The sequence below is a fragment of the Periplaneta americana genome, chromosome 14 (assembly GCF_040183065.1).
Source record: "Periplaneta americana isolate PAMFEO1 chromosome 14, P.americana_PAMFEO1_priV1, whole genome shotgun sequence".
NCBI lineage: Eukaryota > Metazoa > Arthropoda > Insecta > Blattodea > Blattidae > Periplaneta > Periplaneta americana.
The window spans coordinates 73220959-73239059 of NC_091130.1; the positions used below are offsets into that span (position 1 = coordinate 73220959).

Consider the following 18101-nt stretch of genomic DNA (forward strand, 5'->3'; position numbering starts at 1 on the left):
TATTTAGCGTCTGAATGAAATGAAGGTGATAATGCCGGTGAAATGAGTCCGGGGTCCAGCACCGAAAGTTACCCAGCATTTGCTCATATTGGGTTGAGGAAAAACGACTAGTGAATGGCGGATGAGTTGGTGGGTTGGACGAATTAGTTGATGGCGTGTGAGTGGACAGACGGACGAGTGAGTAGACTATGTTTAAATTATATTTTCCACATTTTGTATCTGATATACATATTTTTACCTCTGACTGAGGTACTGGCTGATATACAGAGTGATTCACGAGGATTTGCCGTCCTTTACGGTGGTTATTTCTAAAGACATTTTGAGCAAAAACTGTCATATAAACATAGTTCCTATTCTCAATATTTTCAGAGTTACACTAATTTAAAGTTGTTTGTAAAATACGTTTTTTCTTTAGTTTGAAGGTAAAAGAATAATACAAATAGAGAATGGACCATTCAGAAGTATCATTTCTTTAATTGACAAGTATTATGAAGCTAAAAGTGTACTGTGAACTCCTTAGTTGCTTCGTACAGACATCTTTTTCTATTTTTAACAAGAAAATTACATTATTCTTACGCACTTACTGTATGACAACAATTATTACAAATCACGCCACTTCCACCGACTTAATTATTTGCAGTTCAATTTTGCACCCTAATATACAGTCTTGGAGAGTTTACAACACATTTTAAAAGATGTCGCCGTCCGCTTGAGTACACTTGGCCGCACACTTGTGAACGGCACTCGTCGCTCTACGTAGCTGCATACGGCTATCTTTGATTTCCGTAGCGCTCGCGCTGGCTGCTGACTGCACGCCGACCCAGATCCCGCGTTCACAGCAATGCGTTCCAATAACTAAACGTAACTCTGTAAATATTGAGAATAGGACCCATGTTTATATGACATTTTTTGCTCAGAGTGTCTTCGGAAATAAGCTCCCTAAAGGATGATAAATCCTCGTGAATCACCCTATATATATTATCAGACAGTACATCTAACTTGACGATATGTGTCAGAGGAAGAACAATTGTTAGCGTGCCTCTGAAGTCTAATTAGTGAAATATGTAGCTAATCGGCAATGTATGCTTGGAGGGGGAAAGGAACTGACCACACTATCGCATTATCTCCTGGCCTAGTTGCCTCATGAGTGATGCCTTACTGGTGTTACTGATGAGGTTCAAACCTGTCTTCGGACAGTTGACTATACAACATACATATTTTCTGTCGGTACAGTGATAGAGTATGTATTGGGAATTTGGGCTCAAGTCCAGATAATGTCGAGAGTTTCAGTCGTTTAAGTAACGTCAGGCTGAGTCATCTTAAGCTTTAGTTTTTCTGAACTGACGCATGCGACGTCCGAGGTGCGAAGCCCGTCTCGCACAAATCCGGACTACACAAGAGATAGTGAGTGGTTTCTATAATTGCGAGATGCGAGGTTTGCGCACAGCGCAGCCATAGAAACCACTCACTATCTCTCATGTCGTCCGGATTTGTGCGAGGCGGGCCTCGCACCTCGGACGTTGCATGCGTCGGTTCAGAAAAACCAAGGCTTTAATGGTTACCACGCACTATGTTCTAGTACCGACGTCAGAAAAAATGTACGGTTTCTAGCACTCTACATAATTTAAATTTGTCTGAAAAAAAGAAAGAAATAGACCTATAAACACATTTCATTATATCCTAATGATTTCGAAACTGCCTGAACTAATCGTCTGAATTAGTTGATAATACGCCGTTCGAAAGAAGATCACGTGGAGGACCGGTTTATGTTCGTATAGTAATTAAACGTTATATGATTTATAACAAATTTAAGTTTTAATCGCTGTTTGGATTACATTTTCGATTATACTCGAATAAAGTGGACAAAGGTCATGGTAATACGACGCCAGCAATAAATACACACTGCAACAGCAAATGAGCTTTCCTGTATCTCGGAAAATTAATCAGTGTTATAATCGATACGTGCCGCGAAGCGCTTCGCATTCCATCCTAACTTGATTAAAAATACTGCGCGGGAAACAACATGACGTCACAGCTTAACAACATAAAATATCTCAAGTAAACAATCCATCATTCACGTAACGGTTAATGTGTCGCTTTGACATAGCGTTTATTGGATCTGTTCTTAATACCATATCTACTGTTATCGCCGTTTTAGGACAATTCCACTGCGAGTTTGTCTAGCATATGATTTTAGATAAAATTTTAACCTCAAAGCAATTTGGACTACAACTACTACTACTACTACTACTACTACTACTACTACTACTATTACTAGTAGTAGTAGTAGTAGTAGTAATAGTAGTAGTAGTAGTAGTAGTAGTAGTAGTAGTAGTAGTAGTGTAGTTGTAGTTGTAGTTGTAGTAGTGCTCTCGATTAATCAGGAACTCTTTGAGAGACTGCCAGAAACGAAGTATGTTTCTGTTTGCCGAAGAAAACCGAAATTGAAGATGTACAGACGATATACAATGTGTAACAGAATATCCATTACAAACTTCAATTTATGCAAGAGAAAACAGCGCAGATGTACTGAATAACAAGTAATGTTTTCACAAAGAGTATGAGTTCTTGGACGATTAGTTTGATATACGGAACTCATAGTCACAGCCGAAAAATGTCGAAGGCATGGGGTATTCAAATAACACAATTTGGTTTTCATTAATCGATAATAAAGCGGAATAATGTTACAATTTGTATTAGAATAATTTCACGCTGCATTTTAGTATAATTAATTAAATTTATTAATTTTGGCAATTAATTTACAAAACTTCCATCATTAGAGGGCTGCCGCATTGAAAAAAGTGATATAGACACCTTGAAAATTTATAATAACATTACAGATGTCTAATACAGTGCGTCTAAAGATAGAGTGGACCGCGGCGGCCTTGAATTGGGCGAGAGTTGCCACATCTAGTGCTAGATTTACATGTAAACAGCTGGCAAGTCCATTCTATCCTTAGACGCACTGTATGAAAATACAATAATTATTGCTGTAATATATAAAAGAATCTACAAAAAAGTAACAACAGTTAAAGGGTATGATTTTCTTTTAGAATAAAAATATTAAAATGTATAATTACTGCCAAATAAATGATTTCTTAATATGGAAAGAAACACTTCAAGCGCTGCAATCTCAAAGTCTAAGAAATATGTCTTCTGTAGTTCTTGTGAAGACCAAACTGCTCCAAAAATTTGAGAATAGCTCCTCGTGCCCCAACCATCAAGCCAACAACATTTTTATACTGAATTCGAGAGAAACATGATTGCTAGTAACTCATCAACTGCGTTATCATAATCTGCAAAATTTACAGATTAATCAGAAGATTACACGCCACTGCATTAATATTATAATGGGAACTTGTGTCTTAACAAATAGGCTACTACGCTCTACATTTTGACGTAATAGAGGTACGTCTTTCCCCGCACCTAGTATGGGCAATCATTCCTGTACCCTGCATGTTGATGCAAATATCATTAAATAATGTTATAATCCGGGAAACATCGGGATAAATGGGCCGTGGATGCAACAAAATTTGCATCTGGGTCATGTAGGAAACAAGATTTTAAGCTCGAATAAGAAGATAATTCTAACAATTACTTTTTCTTCTTCTTTGACGTGTAAACTAATTTTTGTTACCAAGAAGGACTTTTTCACAAAATATCTTTTTTTTTTTTTTTTGATCGCAGAAAGTAAAATATTCTCTTAATGTTAATGCTAATGAATCAGGATGCTATTTTATATTTCCAACTATTTTGCAGGAGAATTCATCATCATTTGTTGCTAAAAAGTCATTGAGAACAGGAAATAAATAGAATTTTTCTTTGTCAACTCGGTGAGACCACAAGTTTAATTTCTTTATCGTTTATTCAATTTTATCCTGATTGATAAACGCTGATGATACTGGAACGTGAATACTGAAATTTAGAGAAATTAGTTGTGATGGTGGTGGTGGTGGTGGTGAACCTGATAGAGTTTAAGTCGTCAGACCTTCTCTGCCTCTCTACCAGGGGATTAAAACTACAATATGAAGAATAAACTTACAATTAATATTAAGTTTACAATTACAATTACAATAAAAATCAAAGTACGAAAAGATTACCTGCTAAAAAGTAAAAAAAAAAAAAAAAAAAAAAAAAATGACAGATAGGTAGACATACAAGGTAATAGAAACCCATCAGACGATCTAATTCCTTTTGAACTTTCTACCTCAAAAGGCTGAGATAAAAATCCAACAATCTATTAAATCACAGAACATGTTAAATTAAGCATAATTAAAATTCAGTTTGAAAACATCTTGATTCCGCGAACTCCATTCGAATCACAATAGTTTGGGAGCCTCTCTCCACGATGAACATTTAAAATAAGTTTCATTTCATACATAGTAACTGGTGTACAATTTCGCAGTAGACCGCACTGCCATCTTACTTCGTAATCACTTGGAATTACACCCGCAAGTATTGGACTTCTATGCTTCCAAAGGCGTGCGGACTTTCCGTGTTGTTAGGGAACATGCGAAAGAAGTTCCTCGAGGTATTACGAGAGTTTGTCAGCTTTTATTCCGCGCCACAGGACATTCAATTTGAGTCGGATTTTCTGTGAAAGTGGATCATTTGTACGATGGCTATACAACAGAGCGTTAACAAACGAGAGGCGATGCTCGATGACCGCAGAAAGGAAGAATTCAAGTTAAAGCGGCTGCTCTTGTATCGCTTTGGTAGAATAATGTGAATGTAGTGCTGTTGCTAGGATACAAAATTCTGTCGACGCTAAAATTGACATGATTACTAGGGATGGAAGTTCGGACACCGAACCTATGAAGTTAACTATGTCGTGAGTTATGCGAATAGTATTGCGTACATCAACTCAGAGTGGCATAGAGTCTTGTAGAGAGTACAGCTATGCTTGAACGGCTTTGTTAATTGTTCCATGTGTTCGATGTGTGTTCTTATAGAATCATAATATTTTTGTAAATAAAAACACTTTTTAACTTTTACGTCTAAATCAAGAATTATAATATGAACAATTTCATTATCAGAACAATATTTTCATTAATTCTACTAATTGGCCTATATCTCACATTTTACATCATAATATACAATGTGATTCACGAGGATTTACACGCCACTTACGGAGCTTATTTCCGAAGAAATTCTGAGCAAAAAATGTCATATAAACCTGTGTCTTAATCTCAATATGTTCAGAATTACACTAATTTGAAGTTGTTTGTAAAATATAATTATTCTTTAATTTTAAGGGTAAAAGAATATTACAGATAAAGAATGAACTATTCAGGAGTATATTCCTTTAATTAGCTATTATTCTGTAGCTAAAAATGTGTTGTGAATTCCATAGTTGTTTCGTAGAAAATTTTTTCGATTTTTAACTACAAAATTATATTTTTCTTACGCATTTGTCACAACAATTGTTACAAATCAAGCCACTCTTGTAAATTCTTTAAGACTATACATTAGGATGCATAATCAAACTGTAAAGAATCAAATTCCTGAAGTCATATGATTTGTAACAATTTTTGTGATAAGTGCTTGAGAATGATGTAATTTTTAGTTAAAAATTGAAGATCAAATTTGTACAAAGCAGTTAACAACATGCTACATTGCTATATAGCAGGTAGCGAATTCCAGAGTCTTGGCAGGGCTATTGTGAAAGAGGATGAGTATGAGGAGGTGCGCTGGTAGCCTATTGTTAGTATTGTTTCATGGCGAGAGTGTGTATTCAGATTGTGGTGGGAAGAAAGATAAGTGAAGCGAGACGACAGGTACGAAGGAATAGAAGAGTTCAAGATTTCGAAGAGAAGGAGAAGTGAATGTAAATTTCTTTTCTTATCTAGTTTATGCCAAACTATTGCTTCCAGGGATGGGGTATTTGCGATGGTGTATTTATTGATGGCGTTACATGTCAACAATATGGCGTTGAAATTTGTGCTCAGATTTCTGCCCAGCCATAGACCTGATATATTCTATGTTTGATAATTTTGAAGATTGTTCAATTAATAACCCGACACTCTCGCATTCATACAAATTTCCACACTCTAGACATCCAGAGAATATTTATTCTTTAAGGAAAATTCCCCGAGAGCGAAGCCCTGGAATCGAACCCTGAAGCCTCCACATCTGAAAGTCAGCATGCTGTCACCAGACCAAGGAGGCAGTCTCAATTTAATCTGTTCATTAAATTGCTAAGATACATACGAAATGACCCAAATACCAAACCTGATACTTGGTACAATGTTAACTTTACATGCAACTATTAATAACTAGATGTCCATACTAATGTACAATAATTAACATCATCTTTGTTAAGTAAATGCAGTTTATAGAGTTATATATTTTCTAATAACAAAAATTACATACAAAAGTGACAGGGCATTTAAAGAAATCTCTATGATTGCATGTAACGTTTATAACCAGAATTAGGGCAATGAAATTATAATAAATATATACAGAATGATTCACGAAGTCCTTCCCCAGTTTATGGAGGTGATTCCCGAAGTTATTTGGAACAAAAAATGTAAGTAAATTAATGGGATCACACTTTTAAACGTTGACGAATATACCTAATTAAAAGCGATATTTGTCTTTCTTCATATAAGTGATTAAAATGAGCTAATTTTAATAGATGGTATAACACATGCATAGATGTGCCCAAAGATACTTCGAAAATATTAAGCTCTCAATCTTTTTTTGGAGCGACTGTACAATTATTAACCCTTTTCTTATGTCACATTAATATAATCTGTGTTCACTATATGTGAGGAGTAATGTTTCAATACCTGACATGTCCATTTTCAGAAAATACACTTCAGATGCCAAAAACTTATGCCTCTGCAATGAGCAAAATATTTTGTGGCGAAATATGAAACTACATTATTATTATTATTATTATTATTATTATTATTATTATTATTATTACTATTATTATTATTATTATTATTATTATTATTATTTTCTGTACATTCTTATAGAATTCCAATAGGCCTGCACAAAAATCTTCTTTTATTACATAGATACATATTTGTAGGATTTTCTGAAAATGGACATGTCAGATTATGAAAGTATGCTCCTCATGTGGTTTCTAGAATATGAAATCATTGAGATATTAAACTAACATAAAAATCGTCTTAAATTAATTTTACTCGTACATGCATTATTAATTTACAATGAAACATTTTTATGTCTTTTCTTACACCACGTTTATATATTCTATATTATCTCTTTGTGTTTGAATATGAAATCGACCAGTTTCTAAAACTGGCATAAGAAAATCGCTGCTAATTCATTTTACTCACTTATGGGTTATTGAATCTTCTCTTATGTCACATTAATACTATGTATTATGTTATCTATAAATATGCTAGGACAGAAATCGTAGAATTTCTAAGGCTAGCGTGAGAAAATCGTTACTATATCAATAAATGTACTCGTATTTGCATTATTAATTTAATATTACAGTCTATGTTAACTAGGCCTGTATATGGTTACTAGGATAGGAAACAGTAGTAGGCTACAGGAATACTGGAAAAGACATAAGGAGATATATGCTACGGTAATTTTATAAGCCTTTTTACTCTAATAATACGTGTATATTTACTGAGCTTCAGAGTCAGTCTTCCTTGTCGCATTAGGTATTTTAATGTGGTACTGGAGAACATATACCTGTTTTGCAAGGAACACGGTAGCTATTAGGCAGGTTAACATAATACACACATTATCGTATATAAACTGTTGATAGCCTGAAGCGAACATGTCAAACTCACTTACGCATTAGCGCTGCACTGACAGAACGAGAGTAATGAGTGGGGGTGCATTTTACGAATTACATAATGACGTAAAATTTTAGAGTAGAGAAGATATTCAGCATCATTATTTCACCCGAAGGAACCTTGTTTTAATATAATTTCGTTGTGAGCATGTATCATGAAACAAAAATAATATCGTAATATGGAGCACTATACCAGGTAATGATTAAGGCCTGTCTAACAACACGGCATTTCATTTAAAATATGACACGCTCTGTTTTCATTTAGGCCTGGAAAATACCATCGCTAAGTGGAAGTCCTGGTCGTCGTCGTCGTCGTCGTCATCATCATCATCATCATCATCATCATCATCATCATCATCATCATCATCATCATCATCATCATCATCATCATCATCATCATCAACCTTGCAGGGATTAGGCATCTTGCCTGTTCCGTCTTCACAGTGTTAGGGCTATCTTTTCCTCGGGCGCCCTATATCTCTTCTTTCTTGAGGCTGGTAATTATTTACAAGGACTGGGATTCTTCCATTATTCATACGACCCAAATGGTCTCTCCAATTATCCTTATACTCTTCTATTTTTTCATTTATGCTGTATATAATTAATGCTTCTCGTATAACTTCATTTTGTATCCGATCCATCTTTGTACAGCCTTTTATCCTACTTAAAAATCTCATTTCAGCTGACTGAATCTTGCTTCTATCTCTTTCTTGTAATATCCAAGACTCACTCCGAACATTAATATTGGTACAGCCATAATCTTATAAAACTTCAACTTCGTATATTTTCGAGTTTTATTTTTCAGAGTTCTATTTATGGCCCAACATATTCATTGAAATTTATTCCATTTATTTTCAATGTCTCTGTCTCTGTCACAACTTACATTACATCCAAAATAATCAAAATAAGATATTCCAATATTTTGTTCTCTATTATTATTTTTGAGCGCACAGGGTATTTACCTCGATGGGCCACAACTTTTTTTCTTATGGATATTTTTAAATTATATTATTTTCCAATTTGATTCAGCTTATATACGGAACGTTGTAAATTCTCTTCACTGTTTTGTATTATTGCTATATCATCTGCGTAGAGCAATACATTGAGGTATTTGTTTCTAATAATAGGTATGCCTGGAGTTACTTCAAACTTCCATTTATTAATTATATCATCAATATAAATACAAAATAGACTGCAACGCTATCTTACTCCCTGGTTTATTTTTATGGATTCTGATTTTAATGTGCCTACATTTATTATTATTCTTGTATTTCTATATAGACATTTAACTGTTTGATCCAGATGTTTATGATAGCCATTTTTATACATTATTTTCCACAATTTGTTCCTATCTACAGAGTCGAGGCTTTTTCAAAGTCCTGGTAACAACAGAAATTGAATTTGGTAGAGTCTAATTGATATCAGAGGATGGGTTTGAGTTGGAATTTACATTTAGCTGGCATTGTAAAACCTATAATAAATTGGGCTAGTAATTCAATTCATAAAACAGAATATTTATCAGTCGATAAAAAAACCCTTTACCAGTAACTGTCCAGACTAACATATCAACTAAAAATGAGTGTCAAGATATTCACACGTACTTTATCTTTATATACCGGGTGTCTAGAAAGTTCACGCATTAAGTTTAAGTGATAGGCCTAGTAGAAGAGATAGAAAAAATTGTCAGACAACTTAGGATCGACGTCACGCCCTTGGCTTGCTAGAAGGCGTTAGAGATGGGAACAATGCGTCAAATGAAACACGCCAGTCTACTGGATAGAGCTGTTGCCTGCTTCCCCTGTGGAAAGTTAGAGGCGGTGTCCAAAGTGAAAACAATGAGAACTATAAACACAATGACGAACCTTTGCCTGTCTAATTGTCTCACTGATCCCAGGGATGGTATGTATCGAGTCCGACGCGGTCAAAATCCTGTTTCTTATGTATTCCTCATAATTTATAGGAGTGGCGTACACTCACTTACCCATAAGAATAATTCAAGGCTGGTGAGATCAGGAGATCTTGGTGGCCAAGCGACGGTCCGCTACAGCCAATCTACCTACATGGAAAAACATTGTTCAGAAACGTATGTACATTATCTATGAAATGTGCCGGGTGACCACCATACGTTTTCTTGTCAAAGGAACCTCTTCCAGGAAAGGGGAAGGGTTTTTTTTTTTTTTTTTAAAGAAGATGCATGTAAGTTTCGCCATTGAGACGGGCTGGAAGTAAGATGGGACTAACCAGCGTACACTGGCGTTCAAAGATATTTGACTTTCAATTTTGTAATCGTGTAAGCTAACTTTCTAGCCACGGGATAAATCAGAACCAAAGATATAACAAAACTTTGAAATAGTTCTACTACTATTGAGACGGGTAAAAAGTATTGGGAAAATGTTGATGTGGATTTGGCCTAAGTATAAATTATTGTCATAATTGACATTTTGCTCTAACTCTAATGTTTTTTTTACAATCATTAGAGAGGAATGAAATTTTCTATTTTATAATGTCGGTATATTTATGTACTGTTGGCGACACGGAATGTTATCTTTGCCATCCTTTCAAAGATGTAATAACTACAGAAGCGACACTACCACGAACAAATTATCGTTCACTATCGATAGTAAGGGTCAGTATCTTTGAACGCCAGTGTACCAGCTGAAAAAACAACACGTCCGCCATCTAGCGGGCTAATGGCGCAACGCCGACCCTAAGTTGTCTGACAAAAAATGTTTCATTCGACCTTTTCTACAATTCATTAAATTTAATGCACGGACTTGTGGTAATCCAGTACTTTATGGGTTACATAATAATCCAATTCCTTTGTCATTTTACAAATAATATTACTGCTTATAGTTCCTACCTTGAAGTAATATTCGAAGGATGCACAAAAGCTTAATAATGTGAATGAATGAAGGAGAGGGGAAAATGGGAGGAGAGACTTCAAAAGTTACGCGAAAACGCATCCTTGCAAGGAATTTTGGGGCTGAGAGAAACTGAATCTGTGAGCTCCAAGCCTGTTAACCAATTGTATCACGCCGAGATTCGCTGCTCCACTGAAGGAGCTGTACAAAATTTTGAAGGGGAAAAAAACTGAAAATGGGTATAATCTAGTAGGCCTAGCTATCACATAACCTTGATAATGTAACAAGCAGGTATTTACCATAAACCCAATTCCACAAAAACATATAACAGAAGAATATTATCATTATGTATTAATAATTTAATAAAAATAATGATCAGCTAAATATGCACCAAAGTAAAATAATTTTAGTTTTCTGGATTGCGCACAAAACCACATTACCTATTAAATTCACCTAATTTTTAATACGGGATAGCCTTACATTCGGAAGGTCTGGGGTTCGATCCCAGGGGCCAGCAATCCTGAGGTTTTTCATGGTTTCCTCAGTTATTTCCAGGCAAATGCCGGGATTGTAGCTCTTGAAAGTCCGGCCATGGACGGCGATCCTTCCCTTAATCCTTTCATATGTGTGAGTGAATGATGTGTAATGTCAAATGTTTGTGTTGTATCGGAGGTGGCCCTGGCATTGAGCTGATCCCTCATCCGGGGAGGTGCTCCATGTCCTTGTGTCGTCAAAAAAGTATGTATGTGATCCAATAGATTAATTCCTCTCCCGACAGGTTGCGGCCCTGTAAGCCCGTATGGCGTGGGTCATATAAATGAACCTAAAAGGGAGAGCTTAAACTAAGGTAAAAAAATAGATACTATGGTTTAAATACAACATGCAATTCATTTTTGCACAAATTTCCATAAATAGCTACACTATGTTGTAATAATTTCTTTATATTAATCTTCTGTTTATTAAACTCTATTCCAAAAGGGGTTCGTTCATTCTTTCGTAACAAATGTGTTCGATAAGGGATCTAATTCTGAAACTCAAAAAAAAAAAAAAAACGCTCTACCTAGGGTAACCAGACGTCTTTTGTTCGGACATGTCCTCTTTTTTAGGCTTTTGTCAGGGTCCGGACAAATCAAGAAATGTCCTCCTTTTCGTAACTTGTATGCCTGATATTTTGAAACTATCTGATTTGACGCCTTTTTCAAGTAATTTTCCTGCAGGTGGCAGTAGCATCGACGAAATATATTTTTGCCATAACTCTCTTTGCTCTTATTTGTCATGGTCGGTGCTTTCATATGTAGCTAACTGTAAAATAATTTTATATTATTAAGTTTTATTATAAGTAAGCTGTAATAAAATATATATTGACATCATTTTAAGTATAATATAGGCCTAAGCCTAAGTCTAAATAGATATTTTCTGTTCTCTTTAATATTATAGTTCCCTTGACTTTCATATGTAACTAACTGTGAAATCATTATTAAAATCTATGGCGCTAAAGTCCTGAAGGGCCAAGACCGACCAGCCGGCTGCTGGCCTCACGTCCACATGCCGAAGCAGAGGTGGACGATCATCCAACCAGTATGGAGGTATCGTGTGGTTAGCACGGTGATCCCCCCAGCCGTTACAGCTGGTTTGCGAAACCGGATTTTCGCTACCTATCGTAGCTCCCCAAGTGCATCACGATGCTGGGTGGGCACCGGTCCCATACACTGGCTGAAATTTCATGAGAAAATTTCTTCCCCATGGGTACTCGAACCAGCGCGCATTCAGTAACGCGAATCCTAGGCAAGATGCCTTAGACCACGACGCCACGGCGCGGAACGTAAAATTATTATTATTTATATTATTATTATTATTATTATTATTATTATTATTATTATTATTATTATTATTATTAAGTTTTCAATAATTATTTTGTAATAAAATAGATATTAATATACTTTTAAGTATGATATAATCTTAGATCTGCACTGTAAACATTTTGTAATAAAATATATATTGACGTAATTTAAAGTGTAATATAGGCCCAAGCCTAAATCAAAGTACATATTTTCTGCCCTCTTTTCCGAACAATATCCTCGTTTTTTAAGCTTTGTGTCCTCTTTTTAATCGCTGTGAATCTGGTCACCCTAGCTCTACCAAATTGCATCTCTGCAGCCTGGAACTCCACGTGCTTATCACGGACGGAGCGAAGATCACTGTCAGCACGCGCAGTACGCAGCCTGCTTACAAATAATTGTTTCACATTTCCAAATGGCAGTGTGCGGAGAAAACGTTGTAAAGAAAGATATTGCAGACAAATCAAAATCTTCATAGCTAACATGGTTCAAAGAAGAGACGAAAAAAAACACGTTTCATTTCACAATGCCTTATTATAGTAGAAATTGCGAAACAATTGATGCACGATTCCATAAATTGAAACAAATGACTTGTGAGCGCGACAGTTTCCATGGCAATGTCACTTACCCGTGATGCGTACGTTCGCTGGCGAGCTGACGACCACCTGGCGTGTGAGGCGATGCATTGTTCTGCACCTGAAGGAGGGGAACTGGTCGCTGAATTCCACATTATGCACCAGCAGCTCCCCTGTCGGCAGCAAGTGGTACTTCCCGTCTGGAAACAAAACCAGTCGTATTTCAATGATTTAGTGTGACTACGACCAATGAACTTCCATGTTTAGATTTCCGACGAAGGTAGGAACTAGGAGTAATGTTAATTCTGCTTTGAACATTACAGAATATAGGGCTTTTCGAAAGTAACACATGATTTCAAATGAGCAGATTTTGAACATAAAGCACAGACAAGACAAACGATGTATTTGAAAGAAATATCTTTACGGAAACAAAACGACGGGCCAATTCAAAAGGGAAACGACTATGCATACTCAAAAGTTAAAGTTTTGAGAAAAGCACATTTTAAAGTTTCATGTTGCTGTAAAAATTCCAAGAATCATTGAATTTACTTTAAATTCTGTTAATGATGTTTCATATATACCAGGCCTGGGCGCTATTAAATCAATTGAGTCATACAGATTTCCCCTTAACTCCTCACTCCACCTTCCCCGGCTGAGACGAGTAGACTACCAGTTAAGCGCTGCTCAGTGACGTATTGCATCATAGCTTTTACGAACTTTCGCTCTCTCTGGTCGCCTGAAATCCATCACTGTTGCGCAGTGTCCACCTGTGCGTTTGTTTATAAGACAGGGAAGCGGAACGGACATGGGAGGAGGTTTCAGAGTGTAGTTCCACTTCCTCGTTATGCTCAGGGCTGACATCTATGTAAGTTCCAATTAGAGTCATATTAATTGATTTTAAAATACGCGTTTGTGTGCGACTGATGTGCAAATTGTAACGTTATTGTAAACATTTTTAAATAACACCCTATAGTTTTTTTAAATATCATCTGGAAGAGCATATTTTTAACGCAGTACTTCATTTGATTTATATAGAAGCACTATGGTTATAGTTGCTATGGCAACAATTTTATAGCTGATACATTTTGTTAGTCCCTTCTTGCGAAAGCACATGGATGAAATCAACATAATAAGATGCTCTTAGCAGAAACTAGATAATTGAGATTCTGATTATGGTAGAGCTTTTATTTTAGTAGGTTATTTTACGACGCTTTATCAACATCTTAGGTTACTTAGCGTCTGAGTGAGATGAACGTGACAATGTTGGTGTAATGAATCCGGGGTCCAGCACCGAAAGTTACCCAGCATTTGCTCATATTGGGTTGAGGGAAAACCCGGAAAAACCTCAACTAGGTAACTTGCCCCGACCGGGAATCGAACTCGGGCCACCTGGTTTCGCGGACAGACGTGCTACCGTTACTTCACAGGTGTGGACGATTATGATAGGATTTGGCGATAGAAGACGCATACAAAACAAGAGGTAGGCTATGAAACATTTTTAACGAAATTCATCCATATCAGCCACCTATTTTTCAACCGTCAGTAGATTAGAAGGAAAATTAAGAAAATACGGATATGTCAAAGACAAAAAAAGTTGGTAGACAACGATTTGAAACTCTTTGTTTTGCTGAGGCCTGCAGAACCCGTAAGTACGGGAAATAAGACGTCAGCCTCACACCACTTCTATTGGGGATGATCGACTTCTGCTTAGAGTTGTTGACATTCTTTGCGTGTTGAAGGTCCATCAGTGGCTGCACTGTAATTTTCAAAAAGAATTGTAATAAAGTCATTGTATTTATAATGCATTATGTCGTTTCAAGGTTTACGATCATGCTAGATTTTCTGTCGGTAGTGTCTTTGAGGTTTCTTTGCGCCTAACCTGCTTTAGATTTTTCAAAAATTTCCTTCTATCATCACCTACGGAAACATAAATTTGTAACATTTAAGTAATGAACCTTGAAAGTTAATATAAATGTCACTATTCATTTCAATGTAAAATGAACACAACGAATGATGTCCTTAAATTAACAGTATATAAATACGTATACAATATACAGTTCCTAATTTATGAACTTACCCGAAAGTTTGTCTATTCCATAATTCTTAATATGGACTTTGTTGAAATGTGGTTTAATATTGAATTGACGAGTAGAAATAAATTGGAGAGGACACAGTAAATAAATAAATTCTTTCGTCTTCTTCAACAACAAAATAATCATATTCCCATTCCTTTGGAAGTAGTATTTCTTCACGGGTTTAGATTTTGCCATGTTCCAGTTCTCTTCAAGCTACAGTAGGTTTATTTATTTATTTGGCTGCAGTGCGTTCCAATGTTGAATGACAGCATTGACCTCCGGTCATATAGCTAACACTCACTTACCAATATTTATATATACATATACCTACATAAGTAGACCTTCTTACATTATATGCACACATACATTTTAAAATCTATTTGACATTTTTTAAACTTATTTATTTCCCTCGTTCGTTTTTCTCTTACTTTCCAAAGGTATGTTCCTAAGGATATTATTATCTGTTCATTTGTAATTCTTGATAGCGTATTGTGTACCTTCCGCCGCGAGAATGAATGCTGATATAGCGAGCGCAACTAGAACGCTATTACCGCACTGGTAGAAAAGGTGGGTGGGGTAGAAGGGTTACGAAGGCATTCGCTCAGAGGAGCTACAGTTCTGCAGGTCTGGTTTTGCTAATGGTCAAATAGGAACCACATTTTTCTCTCCATAAAATAGAATCGACATTAGAAATGTCGAAAGCACAGAGAATATTGCACAGTACTAGATAACATCCTTATAAAGCACAACCCTTGCAGGAGTTTGGAAGACGGCTTTGATAGGAGACTGCAGTTCGTATTGTCTGAATTTCGAATTCATTCTATTAAGAATTGACTCAGAAATAACTGGTCGATTTAAATGAGTTGCATTAAAAAGTGTGCCTATTTTTATATTTTTTATTTTGTACGTCTTCTGTCAGCAAATACTATCATGTGGATCTCAGTTCTATATTTTTTTTATTCAGAACATATTTGTTATGTTGATTGCATCAATAAAAGTGTTTTTAACCACTTGTCAAACAGATCGATCTTTTCTCGTATTTGAACCCGAATGCGAGTCCAAGACGATATCGCCTCGACCACAACACTCGGCCTAATAAAACATATTCATATAAGTTATATCAACAATAAAATTAGCCACCGGAGTGGCTCAGTCGGCTAAGGCGCTTTCCTGCCGGTCTGAAGTTGCGCTCGAGCGCGTGTTCGATCTCCGCTTGGGCTGATTACCTGGTTTGATTTTTTCCCGAGGTTTTCCCCAACTGTAAGGTGAATGCCAGGTAATATATGGCGAATCCTCGGCCTCATCTCGCCAAATACCACCTCGCTAACACCAATCTCATCGACGCTAAATAACCTAGTAGTTGATACAACGTCGTTAAATAACCAACTAAAAAAACAATAAAATTGTTATCGTAGTAACCAGAAGCATACTATAGTTCTTCAGTATAAAACATTCAATGGTATTAAAAAGCTACAGGGTGTTATTTAAACATGTTCTCCATGACATATCTCGCTCAACAATAGCCGCAGAAATATTTTTTATTCATAAAAAGACTCCTTTATAAATACAAAGTTTGACGTGTCTGAGCTTTTTGTCCAAAATTCTCTCATTTAATTTCAATTGTAATTAATTTTATTATGCTTCACTTCAGAAAAAATCGTGTATATGCCTACTTGTGGCTTATTAAACAGTTCAAATTTCATTTCACGCATCCTCTAATGATATTTTTAATTTAAAAAATATGATTTTTTTATGAAATAGCATAGTTGGCCGTATAAGCGCCATTGCGGAATATAAGGTGTAGGTCGTGTATTACTTGCAATGATGTTTACAGAATGTAAGTTTCGAGAGTTAACTGACATAAAAAGCAATGAAATTCGTATAGGGAATTGCATCAACCTCTGTCAAAAGCGTAGTACCCATGGGTTACGAAACCTCAGTTAAAAGTAACCATGGTTAAAATGTAATTTCCATGCGCCATTTATATCGGCGATTACTTACACATGATTAGCTGACACTTCATTTAACCAGAGTGAAGTCAGTGATGATATAGTGGCAAAAAAAACCAGACCGAGCCTTGTAGCTGATTTCAGAGCCTTGTTCACTCCAGAGCACGATAGACTGGTAACTAAGACTTTCGTGGTTCGAATCCTGCCTAGGAAGGAAACTTTTCTTTGTTCCTTATTCAAATTTATTCCCAATACATTTCGATTGCAGCGATATTTTACTACTTAATTAACTTATTATTCCAAGAACATGAATTTTATCAGCAATCGAAAAGTATTGGGAATAAATTTGAATAAGGAAAAAAAAAAAGTTTCCTTCCCAGGAAGGATTCGAACCACGAAAGTCTCAGCAGTCTATCGTGCTCTGGAGTGAACAAGGCTCTGAAATCAGCTACAAGAACGGTCCGGTTTTTTTTTGCCACTACTGTACTCTGTTTCTACAAAAGACACAAGGAAATTATCCCAGTCGCTACAAATATGATAATCAATGTCTGAAAACGCCTATACTTACGCCGTTTTACAACGAAACATCATCCTATTTTTGTGTTGCATTTGTTTGCCTTTCAGCGCTGTTATGCTTTCGGGTTGCAATTCGTTGTCTCGGTGTAATGAAAACTAAAAAGGGAAAATTATTATATTCCAACGTGAGTCTGAAGTATTCATAGATTTAATTACTAGATATAAACATGTAATAGGAAACAAAAAGTAAAAATGTTATATCCATGAAGGACAAGGCTGAAGCACAGACCACAAGGACATTAATACGAGAATCCAGAGTTCCACTTAAATCAGGGAACTGTGCAATATCACACAATCCATTCATTACCTCTCTTCGTTCAGCCTGAGACGTAGGAAGAAAGGCAGGCCTACACCTGGAGCGAAGCGATGGTATGACATTGCTTAGTCTTACATCGTAAATGATTCATACTATAACTGTTCTACGCAAATTTAAAATATAGAAAATAT

General features: G+C 36.0%; 1 protein-coding gene across 5 annotated transcripts in view; it reads right to left on the reverse strand.

The window, feature by feature from the left end:
• The window catches only part of Dscam2 (Down syndrome cell adhesion molecule 2), an 828417-nt gene that overhangs the window by 616512 nt on the left and 193804 nt on the right, over positions 1–18101 (reverse strand). For all 5 annotated transcript variants that reach the window (XM_069845581.1, XM_069845583.1, XM_069845584.1 and 2 more), the window contains exon 3: positions 13108–13254. In XM_069845581.1, the coding sequence (XP_069701682.1) occupies positions 13108–13254 (147 nt within the window). The remainder of the gene's footprint in view (positions 1–13107; positions 13255–18101) is intronic.